Consider the following 20,091-nt stretch of genomic DNA (forward strand, 5'->3'; position numbering starts at 1 on the left):
GCGTGCTTGGCGTTGGAGTACGTGAAAACATGGACGCAATGGAGTGTGCTCGAGAGGATCTCGGAGCATAGGGCTCATGTATCGAAGTCGGTTAAGCGTACATGTGTCGTCGCGATGGACGCGATGTGGTACGTGGTTTCACATCCACCGTGGTATGTGCGGTTCGTCGGGAGACGTAAATAACGCGGAGTCGTAAGACGTCGGTAAAAAGAACTTGTCACGTATCGGCACGGTCGGACGTTATGATAAAAGTATTTTATTGCATGATAGGTAATTGATGAATATTACGGATTGAAGTTTTAAGTCATTTAATAGGTAGTACCTAAATACTAAATAAAACAATGAAGACACAAAATATTTATTTTGAATAGGTACTTACTTAAAAATGATTTATTCTAAGTACAATCATGATCCAATTTTAGGTGTTGAATTTTAAATTCAGACCAATATTAACGTACTAGAAATTAATGTAGACAGAAAAGAAACACATCTTTATATTATCATAAGCTTTGTCCCTCAAAGAATAAAAAACGTTGTAGAAATGCAGAGATGGTTTGCAACTTTCAAGCAGGTTTTTTTAAATAAAAATTATTGATAAGAAGTATGAATTTTATTTTTTTTGGTAAAATAAGAAAATAAACATATTTAAAAGATAAAATCTTTTATTTGATAGATAGGTATTAAGTTTTCTTTTACTTAATCACTTATGAATAATTAAAACATTTAAAGCATAAAATTAACATAAAATAAATTGAAACAAACTTCAATATTATTAACAAACATTAAAATAATATTTACATATTTTTATTTAAAAAAACTAATGTGTCCACATTTTTGAACACAAGCCTATTGTTCCAGGCGCTTAATATTTGCCCGCTTTTGAGAAAATTCTCTCTGGCGGCACCGAAGTTGCTGATAGTATGAAATTATATTTCATTTTATTTTAACATTTGTAAATGTTGCTGAGTGAAGTTAATACTAATTTGTGCTCGTTCCAATATGTTGGCACATCGCATTTCAGATCCTGATGAGTCATGGTTAATAGCTCAAAAAAATAGACGGAATATTTTGAAAATTTAACCATCTTTAGATAAATCTAATATAAATATTTTGTGAAAGCTTCAAGTATTTACAGTGATTCGTTTTTTAGTTACATTAATAAAAAACAAATCGATTTTGTCGAAAACTGCAGGTTTTGTGTAAAAATTCCCATTTTTCGTCACTTTTGTGTTTTTTCTGATTTTCATCAATTCATTTTTCCAATTTTATTAATCATAAATATCTGGTTTTTTCATTTTTCATTCACAATCGTAGTTGTGTCTAGCAACCAATAACATTTAACTCATTAGTATGTTATTTGTAGTTTATACCTACGTTGTTAGTAAACAATAGCGTAATTCATTTTTACAGTCTACACAATTGAAATATTGTTTGTCCTAATTATAAGTATAAATATATAATTTTCATTTGTCATGAAAGAGGATTCGTCAGAAATACATTCTCTAGAACCCAAGTATTTCTTTGGGTTAACTATCGGCCTTTCAAACAACTGTTTATTTCTAAATGATGAAAAACTCATTTATCATGCATCCGGTGTTATCGTCATACACGATTACTCGAATAATTCCCAAGAGTTTGTGTACTTGAACGAACCTCAAAAAGTTATTACAACAATGGACCTTAACAATAACAAGTACTTACACTATTGCACTTAACTAATACGGTGTATTGCACACCTGGACACAACGTATTCATTTTAGTGCCCTATTACGTAGTGCTCTTTCTGCGCGTTATGATAATCTTTACCTGCTGAAATTAAATACGGTGAACTATCCACTCAAAGTTATAATTCATGTAATTTGACTGTAAATTCTTCAAATATAAGTAAAAGTCAATTTATTACAGTTATATATTTATAACTACCTACTTAGAATTGAATTTAATTTACGAACAAATGATAAATTTACGAAACATTATTATTTTCATTAAATGTCTTTCTTTTTTGTAGGAGTCATACATTTATTTGATATGTTGATACCTAAATATATAAATGTTTTATTTGTACGTACTGTTCAAGTTTAAGGTTTTATTGATAAATTAAAATGTGTACTTACAAATTAGGAATAACTTGATAACAAGAACTAAATGTATTTTCTTCAAATAGATACTAATCATAGGTACCTACCAATCAAATATTTATTTCTCAACTACAGTGTTATGATGTCCACAAATAGGCGCCAAAAGTGTTCCCATTAATTTTTTTGAGAGTATAGTTACTAAATCATCAAATAGGTACCAAAATATAAACATTCACCATAAAAATATTTTTCTTATGGTTTATAGGAGTAAAGCCGGTAAAGAGTTTGTCAATAATATGGAAAATATTTTAAATTAGATTTTTTATACATCCTATTTATATTATACCTCGTCAAAAAATTAAAAAGTAAAGAGTCTGATTCTTTCAATCATAAATATTGGAAAATTACTTAATTGAATTAATTTTGTTTTATCCTTTGTACATGATTAAGTATATGCGGTATACATATATTTGTAAAAATATCTTGAGAGTTAAGATCATTAATCGATTAAGACTTGAGAGCATACTCAGTGTACTCATAATATTGAAAATGAATCTTGAGAGTATACGGCGTACATGTAATATACCCTATGGGAACAAATAGCTATGCATTACATAATGTATCTATTAGAGATGAAGTGATTTTATAATTGTGTTTAAAATTTAGAAACATATTAGCCGTAGCTGAGAAGGGTAAGAAACCGTCAATCAGTTTATACGATTTGGACAAATTCAAACACATAAGGCAACTGACCATACCATATGAGTCGAAAGCCAACAGTTTCATAAAAATTAAGTTTTCTTATGACGACGTGTATGTGGCAGCACTTTCCGGCGAACCTGATTACATAATGTATTATTACAATTGGAGACAATCGAAAGTCGAAAGTCACTTGCAAGTCGTAACCTCAGCCAACGCCGCTGGACCTGTATCAGATGTAATCTATAGAAATATTAATTAGCAGTTATAACATACAATATGTTGATATAATTTAGTGATGGACACAACCTAGGAATTTATTATACCGACTATTCAAAACTACTAATAGTTAATTAAATTTCAACCAAAAAATAATAAATAAATGATTTTTATGTTTTTCTGAAACTAATTGAAAAAAAAACATTTTTATTTAAGATAGGCCCGAGCACCGAGATAAAAAATTGTGATGTTTAACTTAGGTACTATGATTTATAAATTATCTTATAGAAGGACATTTATGATTGTTTATTATTGTGACTTTATAATATCGATTAATTATTAGTATTCACAAAATTATAACATCAATAAAGTTTTAGAATCGTCGTTTAGGTGCGTGTTCCTCCCTTACGTGTACATGTCAATAATTCATAATTATAATTATTTTTTTTGTCTTAATGTATCTGTCGTTTCGCAAGTGTATTAACTAACCTTGTGATTTAGTAAAATTTATGAACTATCATTGAAAAACAAAAAAATGAATTTAAATATTTTTTAGGGACCATGATGAATTATTGAAACTGTACCAACGAGTAAACAATTTATTTACTATAAATATAGACCCTTATTTATAAATATTAAGTTATAATTAATTTATGAAATCTATTTTAGTAAAAATATAATAAAATTAATAATTATAAGTAATAACATTGTTTAGATGGCGTTGAACCCTGTCAATAGTGGTTTATGCTGTTTTGTTGGCAAGGGATTGTTCCGTTCGATGGCCATGGGTGAGTTGGTCTGGAAACAATACGGATTTCACAAAGCTAACAAATTTAATTTTACTACTGTGTGTTGGTTAAATAGCGAGAGGTAGGTTTTATATGTATAACCTGATCGTTCTGTCAAATATTATAAATTGATAGGTAACTAGAATAGGTATGTATTTGTATGATCATTGTACTTTTTAATGGATATACTTTTAAAGTTTAAGTGGAATTAATACCCTTAAAGTCATTTATTTTTCATGAATCCCTGAAGATACATAATCCATATTACCTATTTAGTTTTATAAACTAGATCTAAAAAGCAATTTAGGTTTTTATTTTTTAAAATCTTTTATTATAATCATAACATAAACAATTTATCTATTGCAAGTAATAAAATAACATAATATCATAAAAAAAAAATAAATATAACTTTTAGTCAAAAGATAAATAATAATTACTTTTATTAATATTAAAAAAAAATTTCTTTTCACTTGTTCTGCTAGTTGAGTAAATAAATAATACCTTCAAAAAATCTGAGAGAACATAAATAAAATACTTTAAAAAAATATATATAAATTAATTTACATGGTTATATATATTAAAATGAAACCCAATATTTATACATAATATTAAAAAACAAAATTAAATTATTTTCAGTCTAGTTGAAAACTAAAATTATTATTTATACTGAAACATTTTAAAACAGTTCAACAGTTCTTATCCTTTACAGTCTACATAACACAGTCTTTCATTATAGTTTAATGACATTTGTTTGGCAATTAAACAAAAACGACACCTTCCTTTTTCGGTTAATAATCATATCTAATTTCATCATACGGTCTTGGAACAATTACAATTTTAATTAATTTTTAATAGAAAATCATATTTTTTCTAATGGTTTACGTCCAAGAATAGGTTTTTCTTTACATGTAAATGTTATGCCTATTTAATGTCTATACTCTTTAAATCTTTTAGTTTTTTGCCTAGTGTTTTATAGTATCTACGATATAGTATTCATGAATTATTAACACATATGTCTAACATCCGTGAAAAAACTGACATGTACCACTTGTGTGATTTTAGTCCATTTCTATAATGAGCCACTAACATATCAGCTAAATCCACTCCACTCATGTGTGAATAATATTCCTTACCATATTTGGATATGGCATAGGGATTCTTTTTTTCTTTGGAATATCTTAGAATATAACTAGTATTTTGTGTAATCTCAGAAGTACACGAACTGACTAAGCAAATAGTTTATTATCTAACCATTTTATTATGGAATTTTTTTTAATGTGACTCATGGATAAGTAAACGAATCTCTTGACTGCTTTAACATTGTTTTATCATTTATAAGGAGGCAACTATGCAGACGCTGTTTTCTCAAAGTTCTAAGACTTAAAACACCAAATTCTGATCTCAAATACCTAAGAAGTTCAGGTGTGGTAAAAAATACCCAACAGTTACTGGTTTGCCAGGAATTGAGAAGTATAATGAAATCACTACTTTAAGCCTTAGTCCAAAATAACTAATTTTATAAGGTGAAAAATGTATGTTATGGAATTTATTTTCTCCAGAATATTTAAAAAAGTCATACACCATTCTATCAATACCTGCTTTGACAAATAATTTGAAGCCCAATTTCTTAGGTTTATTTTTCATGTATTGTTGTCTTGAGCCTATTTTTTTGTCTTTGTAGGGTACCATAATCTCATCAATAGACATTTTTTTTAATTTGAGTAACCGAAAGACTTAAAGTTACCTTAAAAAACTGATCAGTGTCAATAGTGTCATCAGTGTTTTCATCATTACAAAAATGAAGATAACACATTAGCTGCTTAAATCTTTTTAGTGCCATAACATTTGCTATTTGACTATATCATGTATATGGTTAAGCAATAGTCGGAATATGCTGTCATTTTTACAATAACCATTATTAACATATTACCAATTAAGTCTGTTATTTCCTTAAAAATAGATTTGTTAAACTTTTGGAATGAATTGATTTTAATTTCACAATTAAATTAAATACGTCAACAGAAAAAATATTCCAACGGAGTCTTTATGTATTAGTTTACACCATAGTCTTGATTTAACTTTAAAAGTAACTTTAAAAGAACTTTAGCACTAAAATTAAGACGAAACCTAGTCCATTTAAATTCAAAATGTTTTCGTGGAACTTTCTTTATTTTTTTGAGTTAGATTGATTAGATTTAGTTTTCATGGCCTAAAATTCTCAAAAACCACCAACAAAGCATTTTTCTTTAGTGTTTTCTTGAAGAATAACTATTGAATTTAACGCATTAATGTATAGTGCATAGAATGTTGTTAAAGGCAATTCTATGTAATACATATTCAAATTACTATTTTTATAATTTTAATAAATTATCAAAAATATGATGCTGAATTATATTCATTTGGTATTAGTAGCTATATATTTTTATTTAAATAAAAATAATTTTATCATTTTGTTAGATACTGTTAGTGTCAAACATTTTATTCCTATTGCTACCAGCTTCCGTAATAGCTTTTTATAAAACTATATTATATGCATTAGTATACCATACAGACATACAGTATTACAGTTTTTTGCATATTCATAAATATAAAGTATATAAAATGCCAGATTTTACTTCATTAATTTAATAAAATATTTTGATTTCTAAGTTCTATGTATTTTTATGTGTTAAAAGAGTTTTAGCGGGTACTGTTGACGGTCGTATATTTTTGATCGAAAACGGTGAATTGAAGTCTGTCTACAACATTCAGACTCTATCGGAGTTCGACCTAAATGTGACAGGTCCAAATCCATTGCAAGTACGACCACTATCAGATGGTCGGGATATGAAAATTCAATACTTTACGCCGGTTAGAAACGGACTTATGTTTGTGGTGAATGGTTATCAAGTTTACTACTACAAAATGAAAGCAAATCGGTAGTCTGTGTAGACGATATAAACAGCAAGCTTATGGTATTTTTCTTATGAGTTCGATTATGTATATAGTTATAGGCAAAGCATCATGTTTCAAGTGCCTAGGGACGGCGAACGTCAAGTGAATGTCGGTGAAGGTGGTGGCGATAGTGACGGTAACAGTAACGGTGACGGCGACGGCAACACCGATGACGGTGACGGCGATGATGGCAGAGGGTCAGATGCTATAAATACGTTGAGTGTTAGCCCAAAAAACAAGAAACTAGTTTGCGTCACTGGCACATCTCGATTATATTGGTCATCGACCGAAGGGAAATCTGGAATGATGGACGTGAGTTTTATGGTTGATATGGGGTGGAGAGTCATACTTTTATAACGAAATGGTTACAGATGATATTATATCTTCCTTTATTTTGTATGGTATTCATGATCAATATTTTCATACTTGTGATCAGAAAGACTGTACTACATTTCAGTAAATTGCATAAATTATTATTTAATGCTATTAAGGACTAAACATCATTTTACGAATACGCACACAACTATGATACAGTGGCGCAACGAGGGGGGTGCAAAAGTCTTTAGCACCCCCTGTTTTTTATATCTAACTTTTATCATTTTATTGAAATACCATGAATGTTATGTTTTTAAATTATGGAAAATTTCCTGAAAAATATTTAATTATTTGGCCGTAAGACATATAATATAATTCATTGTAATCCATTCCAAACACGGATATCCCCATAATACTTTTAGACGATTAACTATTAGGACGATAAGGCACCTTACGGAGAAATATACTGCTTATGAGCTATTATTAGCCAATAGGTCGCATCAAAAAGCACTATCTCTCTGTGGTACATTCTCATATTTAGTACCCCCTGTTTTAGAGGTCTACTTGCGCATATTCTATGAAACATATAATAGTAACGATTGGATCACAGTTAAAGGGTTTACATTTAAGAAAATCAGGACGTACTTAATTTCACAAACAAACCACTGGCATATATTGCTTTGAGGCATTAAATACATAAAACAAATAATATGCCTCTTCTCTAATGACAGGTAGAGCTTGAACCGTTTGGTGAGACACTGCACCGTGGTGGTGTGTTTGGTCTGTCTGTGAGTGACTGGAAACCCATCTTTATGACTTGTGGCAAAGTTGACCGGACTGTGAAACTGTGGAACTATATGAGACGCACTTTGATACTATCTCAGCGCTATGATGAGGATGTGCACGACGTGTCACTGCACCCAACAGGGTCATATGCGGTAGTAGCGTTTCGGGACCGAGTCGTATTCAACGTTATATATGACTCCGTGGCACTCAAACCACGCCGGGAGTTTCCCGCGGCCAATTGTCATTTGGTTCGATTTAGTTTATCCGGTCACATGTTTGCTGTCATAAACGACCTAGTCGTCGACGTCTATTGCTCAGTTACGTTCGACAAACGTTTCACGCTTTCCGGCCATAAGAACACGGTAATTTGGCGTAGAGCGTTTTAAGGTACGGGGGCGTGATCATAAATTCATATCAGATCTCAACTAAGGTAAAAATTTATACATATTGAGCATTAAAATAACATACGATAAAGAGTAATTTTATGTATTTTATAAAATCAATAATATTTTATTTTAAATACAAATAGGCATAAACGATATATTTTGTTTGTCTCAAGTTCTGAACAGTAAAAACTTTTTAAAGAATAAACAAAACAACTTTTAAAACACAATTTTAATTTTTATCCTCTATAATTTGTGACATTGGACTTCACACAGAAATTTTTTCTTATTTATAATAAAAAAAAGTAAAAAACATATCCAATCCTGCATTTTTTATGCTCACTATCTATCAAAAATTGAATTCTTATCTATACATGCTTAAATAAGTACCTATTGCTGGTACTTAACTGATAAGTAACTATAGTAAGTAATTTTCAAAAAACAGTTGTGAGTTGTGATTTTATTTTATTTGAATGGCCTGGACAATTATACAAAAGATTTGAATACCTACTTTAAAATATAAGTATAGGTATATTTAATAGAATCTTAATATTAGATCACAGATCTAGTTTGGGCTAACAATGACTGGAAGTTGGTGTCGTGTGATGTCGATGCCCAAATATGTATCTTTAATTTGTATACGAATGAACATGTGATTGATATCAAATTTTGGAATAAGTCATTTGTTAGTTTGGCTGCATCGAACAACATGAAACAAATCTACACTGCTGCACCTGACGGCAGAATCAGAGAGTTATATAATCGAACGGTTTGTACCTGGGCATATTATTTTTATTCATTTGAAAAGAATTCTAATTCTTACTATCCGGTTTTGATAAACGCATGTTAGCTTTTTTTTATTAATAATGTACCTACCAGATAAAATTCGTTTTCCTAAGAATAAAAAATTAAAATTATTTATTTATTTTATAATTAAATAATACATTATTTAATTTGTACTCTCAGTTCCTTATAAGAAGAGGCACACTCTAAATTCACCTATTAATCTAGGGGGAATTGGAAGTAGGTACGTATTCAGTGACGTTCTATCATTGGTGCTCTAAAACAATCACATTTCTCTATTAAACATCACATTTGAAATATTTTGTTGGAAAGCAAAATTTTACACGTTCAAGTACATTTAAACTTAGTCCAAAGCTGGCTAAAATTTATATAACCACCGCATGCAGTTTTCGATTTTTTTTTTTTTTGGAATTAACTTATATTAACTATAGAAGAACAATGGTTCAATCAGAATTTGTCGGGTCGGGCTTAGTTTCGAAGTTATACTATTTAGAAGTTAGATATTTTATGTTTTTTACTCGTGAGCGAAACGCTTACGTTTAATACGTCTTTCACGACTTTTTCTTTTTTTTTTCTAGAAACTTACTTTTATAAATGAATATTATTTATTTTTACGCCTAGGCTGTTGTTGTTACTTACCCGCTTTAGTTCTGCAAGGCGCAATAAAGTTAATTTTGAATTTACAAATATTAGAACACACAAATACTTTTAATAATATAATGAGTTTATTAATATCAATTATATAATATAATATTTAAATGGACTAAATGTATGTACCTATCGTTCTTACTTAGTTCATCCTCATTGTCGTCACTATCATTATGAAATATTTTTTTTATCATTATCAATGTTTGCGGCCGTAATTGGATTGCAAAGAAAGCCTGGAATTTTTAAAAACTCAGTAGGTAAATGGATGGATATTTAATGTCTTACATTGTTTTTAAAAAAATAATTTATAATAGAACCAACTATAAATGTTTTTTTTATTATATTAGGAAAGTGAATGTATCCCATGTCTCCATAGTCCCTCGATCATGTTCTTGTACTGATTGATATTCGGGTCTTTAAAGTTAATGCTATGATTGACTTTAAAGTGCTTATAATCTTTCATCTTTATATTCATATATATTTGTAAAATACATAGTTTCCAGCAATCAGAAATTATTGTAATGTTTGGTAAAATCTTTAATAATACTAAGGAACATTTCTTTATCCTTTTTTTCAACAGGTTACTGATGAGCGCTCCTCAATGCCTTCAAATACCCTTTGGTCTTCCACATGATGACTTCTCTGGTATTGCGCTTTCCAAATTTACTTTCGACAATTTCAACTTCACCAAATTCACCTCCGATTTTAGTTTTTTTTTAAAGCATGTATCAAAATTAATCTCACGATAAAAACTAGACCAATAAACCATCGTATATCGACTCATGTCCAGTTCTTTCATAATGAATGTCTGATTGGTTAATGATTATCTATAGATAAGTTAACATTAAAAATTTGGCGATTGACATGTGAGAATTTGAAAAAAATGTGTCATTTCTGATTGAAACCTCGTATTTACATCTATTCGATTTTTTATGTCGATCCGTACATTTTTCCCGGCATTTAGAAATAGATTTTATATATTTATAATTACTATATGATTTCTTCTTATAGTAAACAATGCCATTCAATATGTGACATATTGAATATGTGTATATTTATTTTATTTCCAAGAATATGCATCATTAGGTAACATTACTTCGTGCTACGAATTGTAGTTTATGCCCTATCTAAGTCAAAAATAGTCACATTCTTTTGGAATAAGAAGCTAATTCTGGAGTTGTTCAAGAATATTGAAATTGAGAGGATCACCTAATTCACAGAAAAAATTTTGAAATATTGAATTAAATTAAATGTTCCTATGCCAAATAAACAAACAAATCTTGTATGCAAACACGATAGGTTAACTTCACTAGTATGTGACACTTGGTGTAATGTTACGAGTATTTTAATTGTGTATAATTAATATCTAGTTTCCTTAATAATATAATTTTGTCTAAAATTATATTTTTAATTAAATGATTTTTCTAATTAAATTATTATTAGGTATAATTTGAGTATTTTGATACACCAGGTTAGCTATTTCTACTTATGTAGGCGAAAGGAGTGACAACTTGTACTAATTTAAATGGTAATGTTACGAGATGTTTAATGTTTTCCAGTTGTGCTACCGGAGCCGGTAGGTGAATAGAGTTACTATAATAAATACTCATAATACATTTTTAACTTCCTAAGGCCATAACTTCAAAACTAAGTCCGACCGAAAAATTCTGATCGTACCACTGTACTTAAGTAGTTAATATAAGTAAGTTCCAAAAAAAAAAAATCAAAAAATTTGCATAGGGTGGTAAAGTGTATTTATTCGCCAAAGCCAATCGTTATGATTGTGAATAACGGTTTTATTGGGAAAATACGAAATGCAATATAACTATTCATGTAGAAAAATTTGTATTATCATTCAACTATAAATATTATTCAAAATCAATCTGATTAACACAGTTTTTCATATTATATGTATAAACAATTTATAGATTTTTTTAATCCCCATTATATTTTTAATTTAATAATTTAAACAAACAGTTTAAATAAACTAAAAGTAACAATTTTTATAAAGATTTATCAAAAAATAATGTATACCAATTAATTATTATTATTATACTGTAGTGAGATAAATTATTCGAAATTATCTGGTTAAATATTCTTTAGTATTTATTTTAAAATACGTGTTTAGGTGATTCGTGATAAAGATTTAGACCATGGTCCATTAAATACCATAACTCTATCTAGATCAGATTTAATGTTATTCATAGCGTGTCAATACGGTGTCATATTATCTCTGGCATTGCCAATCAAGTCTCAAGTCAAATACAAAGAATTTTGTATTCACAATAAAACTATATCAAAGGTGTGTATTTCCTTTCCGTGTGAAACATTTAACGGTTGCAATGTATCCAACAGATGCGGTTGACGATAAACGATTCAACATTGATCACGTGCTCTGTTGATGGTAGCATTGGTATATGGTATGTGAAAAACGCCAAAGGAAAGATTACGCACGCTACTCCAAAATTTTCAGACGACATTCTTGTATCATCGAATTATTTGAAAAATAAAGTTGAAACAGTTTCAATTTTAAATTTGAGATTATTAGAATTGGAAAAAAAGAGTGAAAATGATATAGTCCACTTAGAAAAATCTCACGAAAGACAGTTACGAGAAATAAAAACCCAACATTTTATGAAAATGGAACTAGTAAAACAAAAAAAAAATGTAAGATTAAATTAAATTAAATGATGATAGTTCATGTCAAATATAAAATGTTAAATGTCAGTGTTAGTTTAATAAATTTTTGGTAAAATCATTTTTAATGAGACCTGTTTAAAAGTTCTTATACGATTGTATTAAATGGAAAATAAATTTAACATTTTAAATTTGTTTAGATGCTAATAATAGATTTATTACCTATACCATTTAAAAATTGTTAAAATGTTATAATTTATTTTCTAATTAATACAAGATAAGAAAATAGATAATTATATAAGAGCCTAGAACTTTATTTTAGTCTTATATATAGAACTATTAATTAATTGAACAACACTCTTTATTTAATATTTTTGAAAAAAATGTTGTTACATTATTGTAAAAATAAAAATTTTTTTTAATATTAGATTTTATTAAATTTTTTCCTTTTTAGAATGACAACATACATTTTATATTTTGTATTCAAAAGCAAAATTTATTTCGGAGTATTTTGGTTCATAAATTTGAGTTCCGAAAAACTAATTATTAACCTAACCGGAGAAGTAGAATTACATTTTGTGGGGTATACTCGCCAGCCACACCGCTTACTTATAATTTAAATACCTACTAATAACTCATAAATAACATCTTCCAATTTCAATATTTATCTAATAAAATACTCAGAAAAATATTCTATTTCAGCACATGAATTTAAAAGGTTACGTTAATAAAAAAAAAATAAACAATTTAAAAAAATTAATGATCAAAAATAGGTATTAAAAAATATAAGATTTTTAAAAAATGTTACTAAATTCCTGCGCATTATGTAAGATATATGTTTATTGTTTTTAAATCATAAATAGATTTAATAGATTTTTATAATTGTATATATTTAAATCTATTTAGAAATAAATTAAAAAATCAATTAAATTAAAAATAATAAGTTCAATGTATACAACTTGTTATTTATTAAAAAATTGACTAAACAGAAAGGGTATTTTATGAATGTTGTTATAGTTTCATATTTTTTTTTTATTTATTTTTTTTTCCCGAAAAAAACTAATAATGTGCTAACATCTTGCTGAAATAACATTTTGAGTATTCAAAAAATAATACAATCAATGTATATTTAATTATATTAATCAAATACAATAATCTAAGTATATTTTTGACTCCACCTATTGCTATCAGCAATAATTATCAAGAATCAAATCACCTAAAGCGTAAAAATTATGGTTGAAAAACATTGATATAGTTTAATAAATTTCAATAATTTCAATACCTAATTTTATTTATATATTATATACATGTATATACATATAAACAGGGTGATTATTTTATCAAACAACACTTATTATTTCAAAAAGTATTGACTTTTTCAATTTTTTTTTCAAAACTTGAGATCCATATTGTTCTAGAATTATAGAACTCTTATATATTTCACCCTTATATTTATTAGGTAAACCACTTTCAAGTTTTGATTTTCAAATGACAACCCATACCTACTTAAAATTTCATAAATTAATATAGCTATTTTTTTTTTATGAATTATCACATTCGAATTTTCATTTTTCGTTAATCTGTTGATGAGATAGAGATAAGTTGAGTAGTTTTGGTAAGTGTTTATTGATATTTGATTGTAAATGTATAATTACTCGTTAGTAGATAATTAGTAATAAGTAGTAATATTAGTCCAATTAATTATAATTATATGACAATTGATTATACGGTATATGGGGGCAGGAAGTAACAGGTACAAATATTATCACCACTTTTTGCAACACCATCGGGTCGACGATATCGAATTCATAAGGTACTATAATAGCTACTGGATTTTACAAATTAAAATCCTAAATCTGATGGCGCTAATTAGTATTGATGTAAAACACCTACAAACCTTCTAAAACCAATAAACTTTGAGCAGCTATAACTCGCTGACGGATCAACGAAAATTAAAAATTTTAAAGTGAAAATTCATGAAAAAAATGGCTATATTAATTTATGACATTATTAATATGGGTTGCCTTTTGAAAATCAAAAGTTGATAGTAAGAAACTAAGTGTGAACAAATTTTAAATTTTGTACAGTTGTAGAAAAACATATATCTAGAAATTTGAAAAAAAAATTAGAAAACAAATCTATACTTTTTGAAATAATGAGTGTTGTTTGATAAAAAATCACACTACACATATCTTTTTGGATAATTGTCCATAAAAGATTAAAAATATAAAATTTACAAATGTTTAAGGAAATGTATGCATTACATGTTAGTGATAGAATATGTTTAGAAGATAAAATCACTGAGCTAAAGAAAAATCAAGAAACTAATATGCAAGTATTGAAAGAAAGTTATGAAGAACAACTCAAATATGAAGATGAGAAATACGTAAAGACAGAGAAAGATATATTTAATATAAATAATGACTTAAAAAGGTGAAATAATTGATATATTAAAATATAAGACATACATATTGGGTTATTAATTAGTAATTAATAATTACTGTAATTCGAAATTTAGACAAACAGAGATTATTTTAACTTCACATGAAATAAGTATGCAAGAATTAGTAAAAAAATTTAAAGATGATTTAAAGAAAGAAGAAGACATTTTTCAAAGAGTATGTTCTGTCAAAGTTAAATATCATTACAGAATAATTATATAATATTTAATAAGAATGTTAATAGTTTAAGGATGAATTGAGCAAGGAAATGAATCTATATGAAATTGAGATTGACGAATTTGACTTCCAAGGTGATTGGGAAGTGTATGGCTTATTTAATAATATCGTGCCCGAATACCAAAAGTTGTCTAGGAAAATAAAAAAAGCGCAAAAGGAAGTCAATGTATTAAAAGTTAAAATAAAAACGTAAATGATTTTAATGTTTAAAATAAAAAATAATATAACATAAGGACGTTTTAGGGCCAAAAAGGAAGAAGAAGATCTAAAGTTTTTGATTGATAAGTTTGACGAAGATGTTAAAAAAATGATAATTAATGAGAAAATGTTAGAAGAAAAAATTGAAGTGATGGAAAAGACGATGCAGGAATGTAATGCGATTATACAAGGTAAAGATAAATGGATGGATAATGAGAAATTGAATATGAAAGACGTTGAAAAACAAATATTAGTATTGAGATTCAATAAGGAAGAGCAAATAAAAGTTATTGACCCATTGAAAATGAAACTTAATGATTTAAAAGCATTCAAAGATTCAGTTAGTATATATGATAAATAAATTTATAGAAATTATTTTGCATTGCGTTTGTATCAATCGTTATGGTAAAAACAATATTTGATACAGATGTCGTTTTATGCATATGAGATTGGAAATTCAATGAACCATATACACTTGGAATGTGGTACGCTAAAACAGAAAATAAAATCTAAAAGAAGAGAGTTAAAACAAATTGTAGGAGGAATCAATGTACGGGAAGCGTTTATTAAGACTATAAAGTTGGAAGTATATTATATCTACAAGGGTGTAGATAATGATGTCAACCTAAGAGATTCCATTAGAGTAAATTAAAAACCAAAGTTTATTTTTTAGTTCCTCGGGTATAGAGACATACCTACTGCTAACAATTCAATGAAATTAAGATTTCTTTACTTATTTTGCAGAGTTTACATCTTAAATTTACAAATATTAATTGGTTGGAGGTAACGAAATCAAATGATTTATTAAGGCAGAGACAATTTTTAGAAAGGGCTGTAGCCAACCTCGAACGCCGTAAAGCTACAGCTGTTGAGCGACAGAATCCATTACAATTCAACATTATTGAAGAAAACCAATCTCTTCTCTTGGTGGTTAATAAGTTGAGAAAAGAAGCAAAGACGAATCAATTAAAGTACAAAGAATTACAGTGTTTAATAAAAGAGAAAAGTCGTCAATCGGCATCTGTCGAAAACGCCAATAATGAAGAGGAGTCATTTGAAAGTCTAAATAAAAATCTAGAAGATTAATTCTATAGTTAATTGTTGTTAATACCCTCCTTAGTTAAATTTGGAGTATAATGTAGTTACTATTGGGTTTAATTATATTCAGAATATTATTAACCATTTTTTACTAATTAAAAGATAATTGAACCTCATTATGTAAAATCTACTGGATATAAACAATACTAAATTATAATACCTACGTTTTTGTTAGCCTCCGTAAAAAATAGTGAGTTTCACATAAAATATAATATTAATACGTTATTTGTAAAAATTAATGATCTAAAAAATTGCATATTACACACGATTCATCAATTTCAACAGGTACAGATAATAGTTTGATAGAAATCAAAATTTCTAACTTACTTTTAAAGATAGAGAATTATCTTAATTTCATTTAAATCTAAAAACATTTAACGATAATGTAATTTTTTTATTTTTAGGAATGATGGTTTAACAACTTTTTGAACAGGGTGTATTTGTTCTGGGTAGAATATATTTAATAAAAAAATCTGGTATTTTCTTTAATTCCAAACTATTTTTAACTTTTTTTCTTTCCGTTTTTTGAGAACTATTTTTAGAGTCGCTAGGGAGGCATTATTTCAATTTAGTTAAAAAAAAAAAAATACTTAAAATAACAACTTTGCTGAGTGTTGAGTGGTCGTTGTAGAACAATTTGTGATTAAAATATAGTTAACAGTCAATTTATAATAATTCCTTGCTTTGGACCACCATTTTGAAGTTAACGTAATAAATATAAATAAAATAGTTATAACAAACATAAAATTATTTATGTGTTTATTTTTCATTTCGCAAAATATAAAAATAACAATAAACCGTATCTTTCCGGCACGATAGAATATACGTAATTTCACCAAAAAAAAAAATTCCATCCCACATAATGGGACAATTAATAGCATACCACCTATAATCTATTTTTCAGTCATCTCTTGGGTAATTTAAGAAATTTAATATGTTTCCCATTATATATAACCAATGCATATAAGTTCTTAGAAGGCTAACATTATTAAATATTATTTAACTAATTTTGACATGTATATGTCTTATGGCTGGGGGTCATTCTGTTAATTTGTGCGACACCAAGAATGTTACCATTTGAGACAGCGATTGTTTATAGCAACCGGTTGCTATGTAAAAATGTATAAAAATAAAAAGTAACAAAAAAAAAATATATCATATTATTCGTTTAATCTAACTATTTTCAACTATTTTTTATTAATTTTTTTTTTATTATTCTAATAGCAAATATTGACATCGACATTTTTATGTCGACTATATTCAGTAGAAACAAAACATACATGTACCGATGTATCTGCATGTAGTGTAGATACTCTTTAGTTTTGTTTTTTTAAATTATTATTTTTAAATATTTATTCTTAAAACCTAATGTTTAGTTTTCTTCTTATTTAATCGATTGATTTGTTTGATTATTATTTCATTGAATTTCAAATATAATATAGTTTATTTTGATTTTGGTTTTAATTAGGTATTCTATGTATATGGCCTAATATGTGTGTAAAAGTGAGTATTCATTATATGTCTCACTGCAGTGGCGTCACGAGCTTTTTTTGGGACGATTGCTCCAAACAATTTTAGGTTGGTGGGTAATTTTGTTATATCGTAACAATATTTTTGTATTTAACTATCATTATAATATATAAATATATCTATATAAATGTTCTAAATATTAATATGTATTTTTTTTTATATTTATATATAGGTATATCGGTAGGGATTTTATGGATGGGTGGGTGAGTTGGTAACTTCAATGTGTGCTGCTGTGAAGAAAATTTTCGTGACGCCACTGTCCCACTGTGTAATAACATGACTACGTAGTACATGAATATTCGTAGTAGACACCGTCACACTGACGGTGGTACCGTATACTCGCGCACTGTGTCAACTCGTTTATAATAAATAATATTTCATTTATCATTTGAAAATGATCAAACAAATGAAGAACTTGCAGTACCTATACTGACGTAACATACAGCAAGTGAAGTTCTAACTTGAAACAAACTCAAATTTTCAAGAAGAGTTTTAATTTGTACCAAGATATTCGGGCTATTTTATTTTAACTCGTATCATTTGTTCTAATTTTTAATATTTATACGTATACAGATATTTAAGAAAATCGTCAAATTTAAGTTAAATCAATAATTAATTCGTACGAAAAGATTGAAACGAATAGTTACTTCAGAGATTCTCAACCGGGGTGCCGTGAACTTTATTTAGGGTTCCGCGAAATTATTTTTGAAATATATTTTTTATTATATTATTAATGCAATAATAAATAAAAATAAAAATATATAGTTGATTTTCAATGTAAAAATGCGTTTTATAAAATATAATATGACATTGTGTAGATACTATATACCTATATCTTACTATTTTTTTTAACCTCTGATTTACTCTGTGTAGCAGTGTCGGCTTGGCATATAAAAGGCCTGGGCCACAATTTTCCTCTGGGGCCTCATTTTTTTTCTTAATTTACTATGAACAAGGATGTTTATAGGGTAGTGAATTAGTTATATTTTTCTTCCCCCGCCATGATAATAAACTAAAAAAAAAAGCTCAGGGCCTCGGCCGCGTTCATGATCCTGCGGACCTAGTTAGGCCGACACTGCATGTGGGTATCTAAAATATATGATCCGTTTATGACCCTAAGGGATATAATATACTGTTCCACCTTTGGTAACTTCCTAAGTTTTTAAATTTTTTTTTCTAAAATCTATGTTTGTATACATTTCTAAATACAAAACACTAGGTAATGAAAAAAAAAAATATAAATAAAAATGTATATGTTTGTGCAACAATGATGTAAAGCATACTCAAAACCTCGTGCATGAAAGAGAATGAGGGTCTCTAATCGTTTCATTGAATTACATCACATTGGTGACACATAATTTCTAGTACATTTATACATTTCTTTGAATTTAATCCGGCAACAAATGATCTGTGTCACTGGATAAAATGTAAAATATCCACTATTTTTATATCACATTTTGTTTTATGATAAGTTTATATAAAAACAAAATTATGAAAAATAAAAATATTATAATAATATAATGATTAAAAATTAAAATCATGGGCTATATCTTTTAAATAATTTAATGTATCACATCTTTAGTAATTTAATACGACATTTTTGATTCAACTGGTCAAAATTTATAATTTTTTTTCTTTTCGTTACATAGCTTTCTCCTTAATTATTATTTTCTTTATTGGCGTCCATTAAGGTTTTTCGGTTTTAAGAAAATTAATAAAATTCTATATTAATGTATAACGAATAATTAGTTTTAATAGTTCAAATGTTGAAAAAAAGTTTAATAAAGTCATACAGATGTTAATGAAACTGGTCATCGCGGTTATCGTTGTCAAAATATATTTTTTTGAGTATTTTGCTTCTCGTAAACCTCTGTTTATTTGAAGATGGAAGGAATTGCTCTTTTGGCCCACATTTCTTCTTAGAGCGATATACACTGCGCGTGTCTACATTCGATTCACGGCCCTATACTTAGGAAAGATATCAACCACCTCAGTTTTTTCTCAAAGGCCTTCGCGTAGTCTTTGACTCGTTAGTAGAGGTTTTACCGTGAAGTACGTAGACTCTTTTATTTTCCCGCATTGGTACCTCCTCTCGTAATGGCCACCAGATGCATTAGTGTGCGTTATTGTCCGGGTGGTGGGCACCGAGTACGCCTTAGCCATTACGGTATCAGGCACTTAAAGTGCGGCCAAGGCATCGTTTTCCTCCATCTTAGCCTCTATCTGGTACTTCCGTATTTTGTTATTTTTTGCGTCGGCTAAGACAAGACCCGCCTAGGTTAGGTTATGCTAGCCA

At 28.0% G+C, this 20,091-nt stretch overlaps 1 protein-coding gene across 3 annotated transcripts; it reads left to right on the forward strand.

Annotated features, from left to right (window-relative positions):
- Positions 1-1,368: 1,368 nt before the first annotated feature.
- LOC114124799 (cilia- and flagella-associated protein 57-like) lies at positions 1,369-16,413 on the forward strand. 3 transcript variants are annotated; one of them, XM_050206942.1, is made up of 15 exons: positions 1,369-1,693; positions 2,745-3,015; positions 3,712-3,866; positions 6,460-6,702; positions 6,772-7,030; positions 7,765-8,181; positions 8,759-8,971; positions 11,783-11,956; positions 12,010-12,321; positions 14,540-14,724; positions 14,810-14,909; positions 14,977-15,158; positions 15,213-15,507; positions 15,595-15,810; positions 15,912-16,413. In XM_050206942.1, exons 1-15 carry the CDS (start codon positions 1,473-1,475, stop codon positions 16,251-16,253), a joined length of 3,585 nt encoding a protein of 1,194 aa, XP_050062899.1. In that variant the 5' UTR covers positions 1,369-1,472; the 3' UTR covers positions 16,254-16,413. The 3 variants fall into 3 exon arrangements, with proteins under 3 accessions (XP_050062899.1, XP_050062900.1, XP_050062901.1); XM_050206943.1 differs by having other exon boundaries at positions 15,595-15,848; positions 15,912-16,010; XM_050206944.1 differs by lacking the exon at positions 1,369-1,693 and having other exon boundaries at positions 2,917-3,015; positions 3,712-3,784.
- Positions 16,414-20,091: the final 3,678 nt, after the last annotated feature.

This window comes from Aphis gossypii, chromosome X (genome assembly GCF_020184175.1).
Source record: "Aphis gossypii isolate Hap1 chromosome X, ASM2018417v2, whole genome shotgun sequence".
NCBI classification, from domain to species: domain Eukaryota; kingdom Metazoa; phylum Arthropoda; class Insecta; order Hemiptera; family Aphididae; genus Aphis; species Aphis gossypii.

What these genes read in the sequence shown, in the direction of transcription:
- LOC114124799 (XM_050206942.1), top strand. Translation starts at nt 1,473, where the DNA reads ATGAAAGAGGATTCGTCAGAAATACATTCTCTAGAACCCAAGTATTTC. An exon ending in TACAAAATGAAAGCAAATCG is followed by an intron (nt 6,703 to 6,771) that starts GTAGTCTGTGTA and finishes TTATGTATATAG; the next exon opens with TTATAGGCAAAGCATCATGT. An exon ending in ACCTAAGAGATTCCATTAGA is followed by an intron (nt 15,811 to 15,911) that starts GTAAATTAAAAA and finishes CTTATTTTGCAG; the next exon opens with AGTTTACATCTTAAATTTAC.